We start from the raw sequence: 19,471 nt of genomic DNA on the forward strand, positions 1-19,471 counted from the left end.
ACTGTTTTCCATGTTAAGAATCTCAAGATAGCCAGGTTAGCTGTTTCAGATGGAGTGAGTATTAGCTTTTCTAACACAAAATTAAGATACCAAGAAGGGGCCACTAGTTTTCATGGAGGGCTGTGATGAAAAACTTCTTTAAAAACATTTTGACATGAGATTGCATTGAAAGATATGATCAATGGTCAGACATGCTAAAATAGCCAATAAATAAACCTTGCTAGATGAGTAAGAAAGGACATAGAATAGCAACACACATAAATATTGTAAAACCAGAGAACAATTAACCCTGAATGTGGTTATGTTGTTGGTGTTAACTAGTAAACCTTTTCCATTTGGTAATCTATGATAGTCTAGAAGCAGGTTTTCTTGCATTAATTCCTGCTTCATGTCCTCAGTAAAGAGGTGCCTAAAAGGAATTATGACTCTATCATCCAGGCAGTCAAATGAAGTTGACTGGTCACAGTATCAAACACCCCTGTTTTTGTGTGAGTAGACCCAGTCTGTAAGGAGGCTTGTGATAATTGCCCTGGCCATTTCCAAAAGAAGGGAGAACTGTGTTGCCTGGGCCAGAAGGGAGTCATCACAGTGATCTTGGGTAATCTTCAGAAGTACTCTGGATATTAATGAAAAGGGGTAAAAAAGCACACAGGAACATTCTGGACAAAGGAAAAGAAAAGAAAAGGCATCTGTTTGCCAGGCCTTCTTGCATGGTGTCCTGGAAAAGAATATTGCCAGTTCACTTTTCAGAGAAGATGCAAAGAAATCAACTTGAACTCCCCATAGATGGATCAAATTTTGGAAGACTCCCTGATCTAGTTTCCATTCACGAGGGTCTTCCCTGGAACTGCTGAGTTTGTCTGCCACCCAGTTTTGCTCTGATGGAATGTAAGATGCTTGTAGAGTGAGACTGTGATGTGAAGCCATATCCAAAACTAACATGGTTAGCTTGCAAAGAAGGTACAACCTGGTTCCCACTTGCTTATTAATGTACCATATGACTATGTTATTGTCTGAAGCAACTTGAAGAGATCCCAGAGACAAAAAAGAGCCTTGATCAGGGCAAGTATTGCTTTTATCTTTATGTGCTTGCATCTGTCCTTGGTGTCCCAAACACCTTACACTTTTATCCCTCTTGAAACTGCTCCTCAAAGAAAGTCTGAAGGGTCTGTGGTGACTGACTGCTTTAGTATATAGAGGGAGAAGGGGAGACCTAGACTTAGGGATATCTCTTGTCTCCACCAAGTGATTTTTCTTCTGACAAACCCAAGCAATGGGATTTGAAAAGACAAAGGGTGTTGCTGCTGGGACTAAATAAGACTACAGATACCACTGTATCTTTCACATGTGGAATCTTGCTAGGGGTATCATGAGAATCATAGAAGGTACGAGACCCAAAATCCTGAGGTATTCCCTTGCAGTAACTGAAGTCTGAGTGGAAAACCCTAAAAATAGATCCTGATATAGACTGATTTTTTCATGTGGAAGAAAAGTTTAAACTATGGTGTATAGCCGACATAGCAGAAACAAAATCCTGTGAGAAAGAGTCAAGAAGACTTTTGAATGTTCTCTCAGAATTCTAGCTTGTCTAAGAAATCTTGTACCCGATAGAGAGATTCCTGATGCTTTGAAAAAGACTATGCAAAGATAAACGAGTTATCTGTATATGGAAAAATGTGGAAACCCTGTAGCCTGAAATGAGCTATAACTGGAGTTAGACACATTGAGATCACTCTTGGTGTAGAGCCTAGCCCAAAGGATATGGTAGAAAACTGATAATGTATTCCAGACACACAAAAAGTTAAGAAGCTCCTGAGAAAAAAAGAGTAAAATCCCATGACTGGAAGAACTCTCTGGTCAGCCTCAGTAAGAAGCTGAGATCCCTCATAAAATCCTCCAAAGCTAGTTATGAAAATAAAATCGCCACTGATTCTAAAGACAACCACAAAGCATTCTATAGCTATGTCAAGAATCTTAATGGCAACACTCAGATCTGCTCTGAGTTACAGCACAATGGCACTAAATATATAGAACCAACTGATAGTGCCAACATCCTGGCAGATAGGTTCAGTGCTAACTTTACCCCCCCCCACTCCCTAAAGGGCCCATCTCTATACCAGAAGAATGCAAAATTTCTGTAATCACGGCTGCACAGGTGAAAACCACACTCTCCAAAGCCAAGAACGCAGCATGCATGGGACCTGACAACATCCCAGGCTGCATTCTACATAAACTACAGAATGAATTGGCACCCCACCTAAGCACCATGTTCAATCATAGCCTCACCTCAGGCTTTGTGCCCATTGAATGGCACACGCCAACAGTTATTACACTCCACAAAGAGGAGCCACCATGGACCCCGGGAACTACTGCGCCATTAGCCTTATGAGCCTGGTCTGCAAGGCCGTGGAACGTATCATCATGGAACTTATAAACAAAGACATTGGTAATCTCCAGACTCTGGACCCCACTCAGTTCGGGTTTGTAAAAGGCAGATCACGTCTCCTAAACCTGACTGACTTCTTTGAAGCAGTCACCAAAGCCGTAGATGAGGGTAAGGTGGTTCACACACCCTATTTAGATCTTGCCAAGGCTTTTGACACTGTCCCCCACTCTGGAATTATAGAAAAACTAAGTATAAATCCCTATGTCTCAAGATGGGTTGCCAGCTGGCTCGCTGACAGAACCCACACTGTGAAAGTAGCAGACTCCAAATCCGACTTCAGACCAGTGACAAGTGGAGTACCACAGGGTTCAGTCCTGTGTCCTCTCCTGTTTGGTATCTACTTCTCTGAAGTACAGGCTAACACAGAAGGTCTTTGGCTAACAAAGTTCACAGATGACTGCAAACTAGGAGCCATAATTGAAACTCCTAATGATGTGGACATCCTACAAAAGGGCCTCACTGAGACAGACGCCTGGTGTCAAAGCCATGGCCTCAAGCTCAATGCCAAAATGTGCATTATCATCCCCTTTGGTAAAAACTCTGTACCCATGAGCTACCAAATATGTGGTAGTCTACTTAACACCGAAAGTGTGATAAGAGACCTTGGGATACAGGTGGACAGTAGTCTCTCCTTTGATAATCACATTGCCACAGTAGTCAGGAAATCCTTCTATGTGGCACACCTCATCACAAAAGGTTTCTCATCCAGGAAAAAAGAGGTCATTGTTCCCCTCTACTCATCAGTCATTAGGCCCATTATAGAGTACAATGCCCCTTTTGGTATATACCTCTCAAGACATCCACAACAACTGGAAAGGCCACAGAAATATCTCACAAAGAGGATTACTGGCCTCAAACAGATGCCCTACGCAGACCGTCTCAAAAAACTCCAGCTTTACTCCTTCACATATTGCCTACTCAGAGGCGATCTCTGACTAACATACAAAGCTATGTCAAACCCAGAGCTGTTGGACATGCTCCACTTAAAGAAATCCCAATCCCTCTGAGCTACACACTCTAGGGACCTAAATCTTGTCACCACAATAAACAGAACATGCTGGAGGGATAGATTCCTGTCCCAGAGACTTCCCATACTCTGGAAAAAACTACCTATCTATATAAAACAAAGCTCCTCATTAGCACTCTTCAAAGAAAATCTTGATGATTGGATGGAAATAGGAAATTCACCCTGGGATCACCTCTGTGGCTCTGCTGAACAGGGTCACAGAAAAAATTGTTTTCTTGTGTGGCGAAAGCCAGGGTACCTTTTTGGCTAGGCTTGCATAGGCCCTAGGGCTGATAGCCTAGTATGAAGCTATGAACCTATAAATCTGTATGAATATGGATGTGTTAATAAGCATCTTTTAAATCTAGCATTATTAGGAAACCTGAATGAGGAAAAAGAGGTAACGTTGTGAAGTAACATTATTTTAAATTTGGGCACCATCACAAACAGATTTAGGAAAGAATGATCCAGAACTGGTCCCCAACCCTTTTCTTTCATTGGCACAAAAGAACATCCTTAAATAAAACCCCTTTTCCACTTGGGAAAGGGGGAACTGGTTCTATCACTACCTGGGACAGCATGTGATGAAGGACAGGTGGAACAAAATGAGCATGGTCTGGAGGATGAGGAATTATCCTTCTGGAAAGAAGGAATTTCCTCCCATTGCCATCTGTAGCTTTAATGAATGATCTTAAAACCCTATTTATTTAAAACTACCTGTTGCCAAAAAGAGAAATGGAGATTCAGACATTCTGCAGAAAAAAGTGTGTGCCAGGTTGGTAGGGGGGAACAAAGTCTCTTAAATAGTCATTCTGACTTATTGGACTGTCCTTGATTTTGGGAGTTAGCAGAAATGTTGTTCTTGGAGCCCCATTTTTGTTTATTTTTAAATGTCTGTTTGCCTTCATTTTGTTGAGACTGTTTATTGTCTTTCTTAGCAAAATTGGATGAGAAGTTAGAGAATCCCCGGGAAATCTTGGAAAAGGAGGTCTGAAAAATCTTAGAGATTCCCGGTATCTGTTTACACTTTTCATCACACTTTTTAATCACCTCTGAAGCAGTTGGGACAAAAACTAAATCTCCATCCAAAGGAGAATTTCAAATCTCATTTTTAACATCATCTGGGAGGATCAGAGAACACTGCCATGGAAATCTTGTCAAAACATTACCAGTGCCCATAGCTGGAAGAAGTATAAACAGAGTGATATACCCACACTGTATAAAAGGAGTAGTCATTTCAACAACAGAAGATATTTAAAGCAGATTTTTCTTTATAAGAAGAAACTGCAAACAAAAAGTTTCTCGTATGTTCACAGTTAGTTGGGATAAACCTTAACATTCAAAATTTGCAAAACTGAAGTTGCAGAAGCATACATTTTTTCCCGTACATATCAATAATCTTTCCATCCTTATCAGAAATAGGATTGGAATTAACTAAGTGTTTAGCAGTAGAAAGATTAACTAAATTGTAGCTGTTGGATAAGGTTTGGGAAGAGAATATAAAATCTTACAAGTCTGAGGAACTTTAGACATCCTATCTGCCTTTTTAGGAGTAGCTGGCTGACTGTTAGGGAAAATTGCATGAAGTAACCAACACATCCTTTATGGCAGACAAAGCTGGAGGAATGGGTGCAGGTTCTGAAAATTCCTTCTGTAGTAGCTCATAGCAGTTTCTGAGGGACTGAGAAAGCTCGCCTTTCTTCCAACTGAAAACACTGCCACATTTTAGAAATAATCTCAGAGAAACCTCCACAGAGAAATCAGAAACTGGGCTATCCTCTGAGTCTGAAACAGAAATCTGAGGAGAAAATCCTGTATCTGTCTCTTTATGCTTCTGTCCAGATTCAGAATCTTGAATCGCTTCAGGAAAGGAAGTATTCCTCTTTCTTTTACCAGAAACTATCTTACAAGAAGGATCAACAGCTTGAGTTAAACCATGAACCAGACCTAGTAAACTACCCCCGTCTAAAGACATGTGAGGAAGAGTAATTACATGCTTAGTTTTCTGTTTCTTTTTCACAGGAAACATGGGGCCAACAGTGTTATTAATGGCAGCAGTAGCTTCCCCAGGGGTAGGCACAACATTTTGATAAACCAGGGAAGCCTTCCCTGTTCCTTCTCCTAGAAGTGATAAAGAGTGGTGCTCCCTTGCCCACAGAGGGAACCCCAACAGATGCAAAGGCTGTGGCTAACTGCTTGAGCTGCCTTACAGTTTGGCTGTATGTAAGTTGCCCTCAGGCTTTGGAAGCTGACCAGCTGGCATACCCCTGCCAGGACATAATCTATATAGCTAAGGCTACTGCAGCAGTGATCAGTATGTTGAACATTCATATTTACAGCATATCTTACCTGCCATATTTACATGTTCATAGTTATACATAAATACTATATAGACATAATTACATTCCACAAAATATAAGACAAAATATAAATCTAAACCCACCACTATTTTTGTTGGGTCTATGTTCATTCATCGAATGGGAATTACAGCGAAATGCTTATCCTCAAACACTATCCAGTGAAGCTCCTGTTCATCAAAAATGCACATCATCAGAAACAAAATCAATGAATAGCCATAGATGGCCAACATACACACAATGGAAGGCAGTATGGACTTACAGGTATGCTGGGGATAAGGAAAGCTGCCCTTTCCCTACTGTAGTGCAATTTCAGAGTTGGCATATATAATTAAGTGGGTGTGCAGCCCAACTTCCTCTCCTTTCCTAGCCCATTCCTTTTTATAATCCCTGTGCATTATAATATCCATATTAATACTCTTTATTTCTTTTCTTTTACATGCAAACTTTTTTCCCAAACTCCTTTTCTCTGCTACACTCCATAAACAAATACTTAGCATATTCTTTCATATTGTAATCATTTCACCTACATAGCCTTTTATCCTATACTTTATATCTGACATTTCTTTCCGTCTGCAATTTATTTAAAGACATTCATCACAATACAAACAAAAGAAAAGATAATGTACTTTTTTGAATATTATGTTCCTTCTCTTTAACTTTCTCCGTTATCTGCTCCTTCATATGCATCCTTCTGAACAAATATTTCATAATCCTCCCATACTATGATTTCCTTTCTTTTTTCTAAATCCTCCATATTTAACATCCAGATAAGCCATCTTTATCTGATATTGTCTTACTTCTTCCGAAATAATAAACTTCTTCCAATGTTATTTGTGTTTCTTATATCATAATTGTCTCAGCAGATTCTACTCATTTTATTTGTATAACCTACAAAAAACAATAAAAGAAGCCTCTTGGATACCACAAACTCATTTCCCTCTTTTGATTTCTATAATTAAGCCTCAAACCCCAAAAGAAACTTAAAACAATATCAATTCGCTCTTTTTAGCTTATCACTCTTAGCATATAAACTTTGTCAGATATTTTGGCAACTCTGTCAAAGTCCCATTAATTAAAAATGTCCTCTTACCAAAAGACATCCTAAATCCTTCCATAAGGTTATACCATCTTTCATTTTCCTTATCACCTCATCCCACTGTTCTTCCACACTTTCCTTTCCATAAACACTTTACACTAAGGTTGTAATGTCACTCTCTGTCAAGTAAAAGCCACCTAGCATGACATTATTCCCCAGAACCATTACTGTTTTATTTATACTTAATTCTACACATCCTAAAGTGTTCTCTCTACTTCTTTCAACAATTCCACTATACATAATTTAACTTTTTTTTTTTGCTATCAATATCACATCTTCACATATGCTAGAATCCCTGGAACCATTGCCTCTCTTTTGAGTCCTTCCTTGCATCTTTAACTTACTCAGAGTTCTGTTAGCACATCCATATATCACAGTATTCATAATTATAACAAAATAATATCACATTTAAAGGGCCCCCATCTCACCCTCTTATTCTTTATACTTTCACTCTCCCATCCACTTATTAACACTTTGAATGATGCTCTTTCATAAATTATGCTTAATAAAGAAATCAATTTCTCCCAAAATGATAACTCCTTAAACTTGGTGGCTTTGGTGGTGGAATATAGCCCACAAGCTAAGGGTGTTAAACACACTATTAGGAAAATTTGAAATATCCTTATGGGTAAACCCGAAATATACCAGATTTTAGGGGCTTCCCCCCTCTCTTTGTTTTTAAAACAGGGGCGAGTTAGAAACAGTGTTTTGAACAACAGACTAAGCCTAGGGAGGTAACATATAAATTGTGTGCTACTAAGTCTGGTGCCCAATGTAGTTATATTTTCGAGGCTGCAACTCTGATTTTGGATAACAGATTAGCTTCTAACATGTCTTTTTGTAAAGGTAATTGTTATTCCAAAGGGGTTGTCTATTTGGCTGTCTGTTCCAGCTGTCCAGCTGTCCAGCATTCTATGTAAGTAAAAGTGAAAGACCACTCAGAAAAAATAATTTAATGAACATACATATGAAGTCAACAATCACATGAATAATGCTTTACATAAACATTTCTGTTAGTGGCACAGGTACTGGCTTTAGATTTGAAATTTTGGAACAGGTACCTTTGAATCCTAGAGGTGGTGACTTTAAACCCAGATTAGAACAAAGAGAGACAAAATGGCAACTTAGATGACAATCTTGCTTCCCTCCTGGTTTAAATGAGAATATTTCTCTTCTGCCCATTTTGAATTTAAGGTCTAATATAGTGTAAAAAAATAATGAAATACATTTTTATTGCTAACTTCTTCTTTCGGCTTTTCCTGGTTAGGGGTCGCCACAGCGGATCACCTTATTGCTAACAGCAAGTTTTAATTTATTTTATAGGGGTTTCATGTACCATATCTTTAAATATGTTGCAACATTTAATTGATTTGTTATTTTATTACTGTATTTCTTATTTAAGACCCTTAGTTTAGAGAGGTTTTATGATTCTGATGAAGTCCTAATATTTGGAAGGACGAATGTCTTGCTTCACATAAACAGTGTAGTCTTTTTAAACAGGAACCTTAAAGTCCACTATATCTGACTGCAGCAATATTTTTTTTGTTATTTCACTCCTTAAACTTTCCCAAACTAAATTACTAGATGATTAGCTATATCCCACACAATCACTTTAACCTCTCCTTCACTTTTTCCACAACTTCCTTCAATATACCCTCAGAAACCTTTTTTTTCTTGGAACTGCTGCTTTATACAAAGCATCTGTTATTTACTTCATAATTCCATCTTGTAACATTTTCATTTAAAATGTAAAGTCAGCATCATACAATGAAATAGGTTCCCCCTTATTACCCTTTTCCCCCATGAATGTAAGTATTCTTTCTACCATTTTTCAAAACATCTTCAAAAACGTTCTTCTTCTTGGCCATTTTTTTTTATGAAAGGCATAACCTATTTCATCTATTGCTGGGACAATGCCTATATTTACCATATGCAACACAGTTCAATTATTGTAATGTGATATGTTTTTACCTGCTTTCTAAAATGTAGATCTCATTTCTTTATTTATTTTCTTTTCCCTTGCCATCATACATTCACCATATATTTATATGCTATTTTCATATTATTAATGCTTTCAGACATTCTCTCTTCATCTCATACATTTCTCTGTCTTTCTGTGAGTACAAACTATGCTTTCTTTTTTCATCACTTTATATTTTTGCAATACTAATTTATACACTATTTTCTTTTTAGTTTCTATTCTGTATTCAAATGTCCTTTCTTCTATTTTCTTGAATATCAGTAACCATCTAAGTTATATCTATACATAATTATTTCATTGTTTCATGTTCCTCACATAAATAGGACAGACATTTTGAGTTCTAAACAAAGAATATATAGGGAAATTAGACAAGTACACATAAGTAGATAAATCTGAACATTCATACACACACACACACGCGCGCACACACACACACACACACACACACACACACACACACACACACACACACACACACACACACACACACACACACACATAAGCAATTATCACATGAATGGGGGAGATAAAGCAGCCTTGCTACACTTTGTGTTACTTTGCCCCCACCCGTCAGCATTATATACTACATCTGAGTTTATAGTACCTTAGGTTAGGCTACATAATATTAAGGAGTGACAACAGCACAGAGAAAAATGCACTCCCTTGCTTGCTTGTTTGCATATTGGAACTTATAGAAATGTGTAAAAAAAAATAGTAGATGTTTGAATGGTCACTGCTGCAGTAGTCTTAACTATAAGGGTTATGTCCTACTAAGTCTATAGCAGGCAGCCAGTGTTCAAAGTTTTAAAGGCACCTTCCCCTTGTGATATTTCTTAACCAAAGGAACTGAGAAGTATGCTGCTCTCTGTTTGACAGTGGTTATTAAGAGCTTTATTGGCTGTCAAAGACAGTAAAATCCTTTACGGTCCTACAATTTCCCCCCTGTAACTAGGACTGCACCAGGGAGTGCTGTGGTACCTGCTTTCACCAGATGAGTATTTTCACACGCTGCTTTACAGTTACCTGCTCTTGTTATATGCCAGAGCTGCAGTGATTAGACTGCATCTGTTTTGTACAGATGGTTGAACAAGCATCGGGCACTTCTTCCACCTTTTGCAATGTGGGCTTCTCCAGCATGTGGGCTGCTAAATGAATTTTGGCAATTTGGGCTGCAGTTAGGATTTTATTTCTGTAAGCCACAGGGCTGAGGTAACATTAATGGATGCATTAAACCATTTTTTTCCCCCGCAAAATATACTGACATACATGTACAGATACATATATGCGCACACGTATGCACAAACATTTCTCACTGCATTCTTACTCTTGAATCACTTACGCTTTGCTGTTGTAGGTATGGCCATCCAAGAAAAATAATGTGTATATCTTATTTTTTATCTGACATTCGACTTCCGACATTTCTGTTGGAATGCAAAACTGGTAACAATGTATGTAGCATCCTTATTTTATGTTGCTGCTCTTCTCCATCTTAGCGCTCAGCTGCATTTGTCTGTGACTATGTTCGATTTTTGTTCATATGTTGCTGCTGTCACTGATGTGTATCCTGTTGCTGAATTTGGTGTCTGCAAGCAAAAGAATTACCTTCCCATTTAACAGTTCTAATAATTGTTTACAAATAACAAAAAAAAAAAAAAAAACAAAAGGATCCACAGGACCAAGCCAGGGAAAGTAAACCAAATCTAAAAATAATAAACTCGACCAAGCCTTCCTAAGATAAGAAGTTTATTGTTAAGTGCTTTAGTTTATCTTACCATAGATTTCATCAGAACTGATGAAATCTATAATAAGATAGTTGAAAGAGCTTAACAATAAAGTTTTTATTTTGGGAAAAGTTCTGATGAAATCTATATACTACAGTAGACGAAAGCGCTTAATAATAAAGTTTTTATCTTGGGAAAACTTGGTTAAGTTTATTATTTTTATTGTATACAAGTTGTTTGAAAAGGACTGAAATATAACACACCTTGAGTAACTGTTTGCGTATTATAGATCTCCATTACCTTGGACATTTATCACAGATTCACCACTACCCAGTTTGACTGCTCCTGTATAGTAAAATGGAAGGCCTTGACCAAGTTTTATTAGGACATGCCTTCTTGACATTCTAATCCCTTCATTGTTTATCTTTCCATAATATATGAACAATTCTGCTTGTTGTGTCCATAATTCTGTGATCCATATGGCCTTTGTAATGCATCATACCTGGACATCTGTATTGGCAGGACTTCATAAAATTATTAGTTATATCAGTGGTGCTGAGCTGACTAGGGTAAATGCTTACACTTATTTAGGGTATAAGAACTTGTCAGAGATTTGGGATGCATGGCTAGGCTTAAAAATGCCCATGTGGCTGTTAGCCTAGTAAACACCTATGAACCTATAAAACTATCAGCCTCCAACTTTTGGAGTCATCCATACAGAACAGCTACAGCTGCACCCTTTCTAAGACTCTCTTCTTTTATTGTGAGGTATTTGCTATATCTGCTATTAATTCACATAACACAATACCCAAAGAAACTGTCTTCACATCCCCATAACCTCATCTGTTATCATATTCCCAAGACATCTCAGGAATTGGACTGACTTGGGTTTGCATCTCATCTGCTTTACCTGCTATTTTTATAAAGGTCCATACTTTCAGTTGAGTCCTCCAAAGCCTGCATCAAGGTTTTTGTTTAAGATATACATTTTATTTTTTTTAACCAGAACATCAGCACCAGTTACCCCTTCCAAAGCACTCAGTTCTTCTTCCTACTTTAGCTGGCCTGTTAGTAAGGACTAGCTTAAGATGCTACCATTCTTGGCTGAAACCTGACCATCAGCTGAGCTACGCTGTCCCAGTCTTTACTGTGGAGGTATGCCACAGTTTTCTGCTCTAAGTTGTTGAGGTAATCACAGTGGAAGATCTCTGCACTGCATACCTTTATCATCTGTTTAAGTTTATCACCACCACCACCACTCTTTCATGCTGTTTTGGTCACACACTATAGCTGAGCATCTTGGATTCTTGACATCCCTCCTCTAGGCTAAAAACTAACATCCCAATTGGTCTTCATTTTTCTCCTCATCTTTTACTTCATCTTTTGCACATCATATCACTTGGCAGTACAATGCCACTTCAAACGTATACTACATTCCTGTATCACTTTATAAACATCCCACATTCTGATAACACATTATCTCAACCCATTGTTCGTGTTTTTAAATTCTAACAGTAAAGGTAATACTTTGGTCCTCAAGCAATGTATACAGCTTAATCATTCAATGACAATGATAACTGGACAGAGAAATGTGTTTTACATTAAACAATACGTTTTTAGTAGGATATAATGTTATTTTTTTCTCATTTTTCAGAAAATGCTGATAATATTCCTGACAATGTAACTTGGCAGTTTACTGGGAAAAATAACATTTTGTTAAAATGGGAAGAGCCAAAGAAACCTAATGGTCTCATTCTGAAGTATGAAGTCAGGTATAAACAAGAACAAGAGGTAAGTCGCTTGGAAAGGCATTCTGTTATTTCTTGTTCTTATTTGTGAGGAGTTCTGCATTAGAGTTAGTGTGTTAACCAAACCGAATTACAGGGTTCAAGGAGTTAAGGAGGCAGTATATCAAAAAGGTTCAGCTGCTTGATCCTTGGGCTGGAATCCATATATTCCTCCAATTACATACCGAGAAAGTGACTCTAAACAAATTATTTAGCTTTTTTGCTGTTGGTTTGCACCAGGAAAGGGACCTAGTCTATGAGAGTTTATCTGTTTAGCAGAAATAATGCATGAAAAGAGTTGTGGTGGCTGTTTTAAGTGCTGTATGCTGAGATAGTTAGAAAAGTACTACTACACTATCCAGCTGCAATGTCCTATTTATGTTCTATGAATGCCTTCAAAAAATGGTTGAGCTGCTTCAGTCTGTAGTGGCAAAAACTATTAATAGTCAGCCATGCTTAATATACTGACATTCATGAAGCAATTTCAGTGTAAACATGATGAGAGCAAATGATGCAGTACTGAAAATAAATTAAAAATGCATACACACATAAAGGAAAATAACTGCATATTGTATTGAGTGAACTGCTAATGGGTTTTATCTTGTAAACTCTTTGATGCAACTCTGAACAAATTATTTAGCAAGGCAGTACTACTGGATTATTCCTGAAAAGGGATACTATACCTGTACCTAGTGAATTGACATGATAAATAAATACATAAATAAATATGTAGGTAAGTAAATACATATTTTTCTACCAGATCCACACATATTCTACTAACATGACAAGTGTACACCCTATCTGCACTCCAGGACCCTAGCTTACTACCATACACTGGTGAAAATAATGCAGCAGTGCACAAGAATATCATTTTGTACACGTCTTTAGTAATGAGATGGCGGCCTGCCTCTGAAATGTAAATTCCATGATCGTGGAACTGTACCAATAGTACTGAACAAATGGCAGCAGTTTCATAGTTTAGGTTCATAGTTCATAGTTTTAGTATGAGGCTAACTGTTCTTATGGACCATTTTAAGCCTAGCCAATTAGCCCATGTGAGAATCAAACCCTGCACCTTGGATCTGTAAAGTGAATACCTTAACTATTTTGCCAACCTCCCACCCTCAGTCCCATTTTTCTCTGAGGGCTGTTTCAGAAGGGCCTGCAGTTTTACCAACTTGAAATTGAGCATTTTAGGGTACTACAATAATTCACCACAGCACTATATGATAACTCGGGATTCACAGTATAATCATATCTGCTACATGAATGAGATTAGTGTCCAAATATTATATATAGTAATATATATAGTAGGGGAGGAGGAGTTTATATATATATATATATATATATATATATATATATATATATATATATATATATAGGTTTACCGTTAAAATGTCACAACACACATATGCGACTGCTCATGTATCCAACTTGAAATGTCAGAAACTGCATCGTCAAGTCCTCAGAAGAGCGAATCTCCTACCCAAAGAATGTTGGCACTCCGGGAATGTTGACTTTGGTTGAAACACCCGGCACTTCTGGATGTCTCCTATGATCATTATGCGGGGGGGGGGGGGGGCAAGACTCCCTGGACCCAACATCCTCTGCTAATTATATATACTAACTCTGAGATTGCACTACAGTGAGGCAAGGGGCACAGGTCCCAATCTCCACTGTAGTGTGATCTCTACTCAGAATGGCAAATTCACATGAGTGAATGCACACTGGCATTCGCTCTTTTGGGATTTCAGCAATTTTTAGTTCGCTAATGCAAACTTTTGAAAACAGCCTTGTGCACATCTGACCGTCGCAGATGTGCACCTTAATATTTTAAAAGTGAACCTATACATATATATATATATATATATATATATATATATATATATATATATATATATATATTTGCTTTATCAAAATGACACAATCTGTATTTGCAAAGACGACTTCACCGAACACTTTAAAAACTGAAACCACGAATTTCCAAAATTTTTCACTCGGAAATTAATCACTTGGTCACCAGGGCAAAATAATAAAATGAATACAAATCACACCCACCCAAGTGGGGGACTTCGTCCCCACATCTACCCCAACTAAATATACCAACTTCCAGATTGCATTTCACTGGGGAAAAGGGCAACGATCACCATGGTGGCCAAGTGGTTCATTTTCCAGTGAAAAATTATGGTGATTCATGGTTTTGGTTTTTAAAGTATTCAGTGAAGTCATCTTATCAAACAGAGTTTTAGGTAAGTGTAATTTTGATAAACCAAGGTAGACTCATGAATATATATATATATATATATATATATATATATATATATATATATATATATATATATATATGTATATATATATATATATATACAGGTCCCCTACAGATGATCGAGCTTTTAAATGTTTGACTTTCAAATGGCTGAGACCATATGATCAAACTTTTAAAAGTTCGAACTTTCTGAACAGAGATCTCCATACAGCACGGAATGGGAAGATTCCCCTTTTTCTCACTGTAGTGCTATCTTGGAGTAGGCATATTTAAATAGCAGGGGGTGTGGGGGGCTTGGCCCCTTGCTAAAAATGTTCAAAGTAATTTTTTTCCCTTTTTTTTTCAGGTGTTCGAACTTTTAAAAGTTCGATCATATGATCTCGGCCATATGAAGGTCGAATTTTTAAAAGTTTGATCACCTGTAGTAAACCCATATATATATATATATATATATATATATATATATATATATATATATATATATGTATATATGGGTCTACTTCTTTTGACCTAACTTTCATTTGCCTGACACTCATTTGCCTGAGACCAAATGACTGAAATTTCATTTGCCTGACACTTCATTTGCCTGACAAGTATTATTAGCAAGAAAATGGAATATGCCCCCATTCCCCACTGCAGTGCGACCCTGGAGTTAGAATATATAGTTAGGGGGGGTGTGGGGGGCACAGCCACTTACTTTTCTGTTACTAAGCAATATTACATCAAAAGTTAACAATATCATATGAAATGAAATGTGCCCCCCACACACCCCCCTAACTATATATTCTAACTCCAGGGTCGCACTGCAGTGGGGAAGGGGGCATATTCCATTTTCTTGCTAATAATACGTGTCAGTCAAATGAAGTGTCAGGCAAATGAAGTGTCAGGCAAATGAAATTTCAGTCAAATGGGGTCAGGAAAATGAGTGTCAGGCAAATGAAAGTTAGGTCAAAAGAAGTAGCTCCATATATATATATATATATATATATATATATATATATATATATATATATACACATATATATATATATATATATATATATATATATATATATATATATATATATATATATATATATATATATATATATATATATATACATACATACACACACACACACACACACACACACACACACACACACACACACACACACACAACACTGAAACTCCAGCATTTGAAGACAATAATAAACACTCTGATTGTGTAAAAGAACCAACCATGTATTAAATCAAAAGCAAACCAATTTCACTCTAAGATATACAAATTCCACAGTGGATAATAAAATCCACTGGAAAAAGCTGCATATATTGCAGTGAAACTGATTTGGCTTTGATCTAATACTTATGTTTGTTTCTCTTACAAAGTCAAGAGTTTATTATTCTATTCAAAACCAAACCATCTACAAAAATTAAAAAATAAAAATAATAACAAGAATAATAACAAGTAAAAGTCCTTATTCAGACTACTTGATAGCATTGGAGAGATGATATATTATGTTTATTAAGTTTTTCATTTATTTTAAATTGATGAATGTTAGAAACATCAAGTAGTCTGAATAAGGACTTTTACTTGTTATTATTTTTATTTTTTTAGATGGTTTGGTTTTTATACATTACTGATTTCCTTTATATTTAAGATGCATCTCGTTCAGTATAAGTTATTTTCTATAAAACAATTTCATAGGATGAATTTACTGATTGATTCAAATAATTATTTAACTTATTTAACTTGTTAATTGATCAATTAAGTGGACTATAATACAGTTGCCTTTTAGGGAGTAATTAATGTCTGAAGAAGTGCATGTAAATCTGTGTACGAAAGCGCTAACATTAAATTGTGTTGAAATATTGCCGGTTTGCCTTTCTTTGGATTATATGTATACTGCACAACAGTGGGGAAAAGGAGAAACTTCATTAACATTTCTGTTCAACAATCTCACAGTAAGTCACTGCAATTGCATCAACTGCACTGCCATGGACATCGATGAAACAGGAATCAATCAAAAAGTCAATGTAAATAACTGATCAAAGCAACTGCCACATACATACATATGGAAAAAAAATATATATATATATATATTTATATATATATGTAGTATTATGCTGTATAAGTGTGCTTTGTGTCTTTGTAGTATAAATACACTGTACCCTTAAGGGCAAAGCAATTTGAGCTATAATTCCTGCTGCCTGGGGGGGGGGTGGGTACAAAGGAATTCTAAGGAATTCTGGAAAAGGGTACCTCGCTAGTTCCTGTAATTACTATGACTAGGAGATCATTTGAAGGAAAACTCTGAAAGTGCAGAATACATGATCCTGGTCAGGACATATGGATGTGACTATTTCTAGAACTGAATGCTGTACATGGGAAAAGCAAGTAAAGACACTGTATTTGTTTTATTCAAAATTGGAATCCAGGAGGACTTATTTTGTCTTGCTGGACTATGTAGGTTACTGAATAAACCTATGTTTTATGGAAGTCCTGCCTTTATATCTCTACTGACGTCATCTGGTGGTGTGTGCACAGGCAGCGCAGGCGGTTGACCAAAGACTTTCCAATTGTCATTCTTTGTAATACTTCTGCTACCAAGTACAAGCCATAGTTTAGACTACTAATTCTCTACATTGTTGTGATTATTGTGTGTTGTTTTTTTCCAAATGACAAAACCATGGATGACTTATTACAGAAACCTGTGGAATTACAGGTTCAGACTGATTAAAAGCTGGTGCAACTACAGTAACAGTTGTTGTACTGGCCAGTGTATCTTACAACTTCAAGACTGTGAAACCTATGATGAAACTAACCAAAGAGGATGACCAATAGTCCTATCTGCTGGTATTTGACAACTAGAACTGAGAAGACAGCAAAAATCCTATATTTCTAGCTCAGGAGAGTCACTGAAAATGTACATTGTCATGTAAGGAACTGATTACATGGACTATGGTAAACATAAGAAAGAATTATTGGTCAGGAATTGTATAACCCATGAAGAACTATCAGTGACATTTCATAGCTGGGCTTTTAATGTAGTAGTGGGTAGGTTTAAAAGAGCTTTGCCTAACAATATAATATAAGAAAATGGATACTACAAAGCGATCCCAAGAATTTTAGTGGAATTCTAAATTAATGATAAAATGTCTGTCTGCATCTAACAAAAAGCAAGTAATATGTTTATTTGTTATAAATGTTGAGGGAGTTTACCTTGCATAGCTATGTGTTATTGATGCTAAACAGAATGCAACTGACAGAACTGCAGAAGCTGAAATCTATGCTTTAAACAAAGTCGTTCCTCTAGATTGTAAGAAAACAAGATAGAGGATAAGTCAGAACTTTTTAATTGTGTGAGAACCAAACTAGTTATAATGTACTGTATTTTTTGAAGAAAGGAAACATCAAGCCCTGTTAGATTCTAGAAGCATGATTTTACTTGTTAAGGGTCCCTTGGTATGTAATTTTAAGATTAGTTATCCTCACAAAATGGAAGTAAGATGCATTTGTGGTGACAGAAAAGGGCATCCATGTTCACATATAGATATTCATGTAGTCCTAAGAAACTGTTGCATCCAGATGTTTTAACTCCTGATTTAACTTGTGATGGGGCATGAAGATACTTTCCAAATTTTAGATCACTTTGGAAAATGCAGGAGTAAGAGTTCATAAACACAGTGTGGCAGGCTGATGCATTCAAAGAAAAAGGCAGAACAGCAGCTTGCTACACTTGTTCAGTAAAAGGTTGGGAGAGCAAGGCAAAGATACTTGAATATAAATCCAGCAACAAAATGAATGCTGTCCACTTGTACCTGAAAATGTGCTTTTTCCTTGGACATAACTGCAGTAGACTGTCTAGCAATGTAATCTTCACAATACCACTCTTAGAAATGGTTTCTTTACTCTCTACTAAGATAGGTTGCAAGCCCTAGTGATAATCTGAAGCATTTGCAGTTTCAAGAAAAACCACCACTACTCTGATGCTGCCTTCACTGGCTACCTCATGATCCTTGTTCCCGCCCAGTCACTATGGAACCATGCTTGCCATACCTGGTTATAATGGAATCATCTAATCCCAGTGCTTTGCTGTGTGCTTGAACCAGTGAATCCCTGACTGCCTGTGGAACCCATTCAGAGTATTTAGTCTGCTACCATTGGTTCACTTGTTCCCATGTGGTCCTCTGTACTTAGTTCTTGTACAGGTATACCCTGCTGGATAAATAGGAGTCTCCTTTTCCCATTTCCTCAACAGTTACACTCTTGCTCCTTTTGACAGGTTATCACATCTTCAGGCAAACTGCTGAATGCCTGCGCCTTTATCATAACATCTCCCGGCACTTCAAAACTATTTACTTGAAATCCCCTCACCAACCTTTGAAAGTAAGTCCATAGTTCTGCAGTGAAGATTACAGCTCTACATTCTCCATATATTTCCTTGTAAACTTCATAAGTAAGTTAAAACACTGAAAAAACATTTCAACCTTACATTAATCCATGCAAGAGTCAGACATTTTTTTTGATAAAACATGCTTTGCCTTACCTATGAGCAGTAGAATTCAAAAACCCTCACTCATTACCCATGATTCTTTCCAGTGTCATCTGCCAAGCACATCAAAGTTATCCCTCTGCTTATACTGAGGAAACAAGTTAGTATAAGTGTTGGCACCCAGGGCAGAGTTTCCACCTCTGCTATTTATTGGCACTTAGCCAAGGGGTAAGAGATTAATTCTTGTGCTGGCTCCACTTTTATTTTTCTTCTTACTTCTCTTCCCTTTCCTACACCATTACCAGTCCATACTGGTCCGTCTTTTTCTCCCCC

The 19,471-nt window shown here is 37.0% G+C and overlaps 1 protein-coding gene across 1 annotated transcript in view; it reads left to right on the forward strand.

The window, feature by feature from the left end:
* Positions 1-19,471, forward strand: part of INSRR (insulin receptor related receptor) — a 467,004-nt gene that overhangs the window by 309,122 nt on the left and 138,411 nt on the right. The window contains exon 13 of the mRNA XM_044079802.1: positions 12,265-12,401. Within this exon, the coding sequence (XP_043935737.1) occupies positions 12,265-12,401 (137 nt within the window). The remainder of the gene's footprint in view (positions 1-12,264; positions 12,402-19,471) is intronic.

Source organism: Protopterus annectens, chromosome 8.part0 (genome assembly GCF_019279795.1).
Source record: "Protopterus annectens isolate FY-2018-M chromosome 8.part0, PAN1.0, whole genome shotgun sequence".
NCBI lineage: Eukaryota > Metazoa > Chordata > Ceratodontiformes > Protopteridae > Protopterus > Protopterus annectens.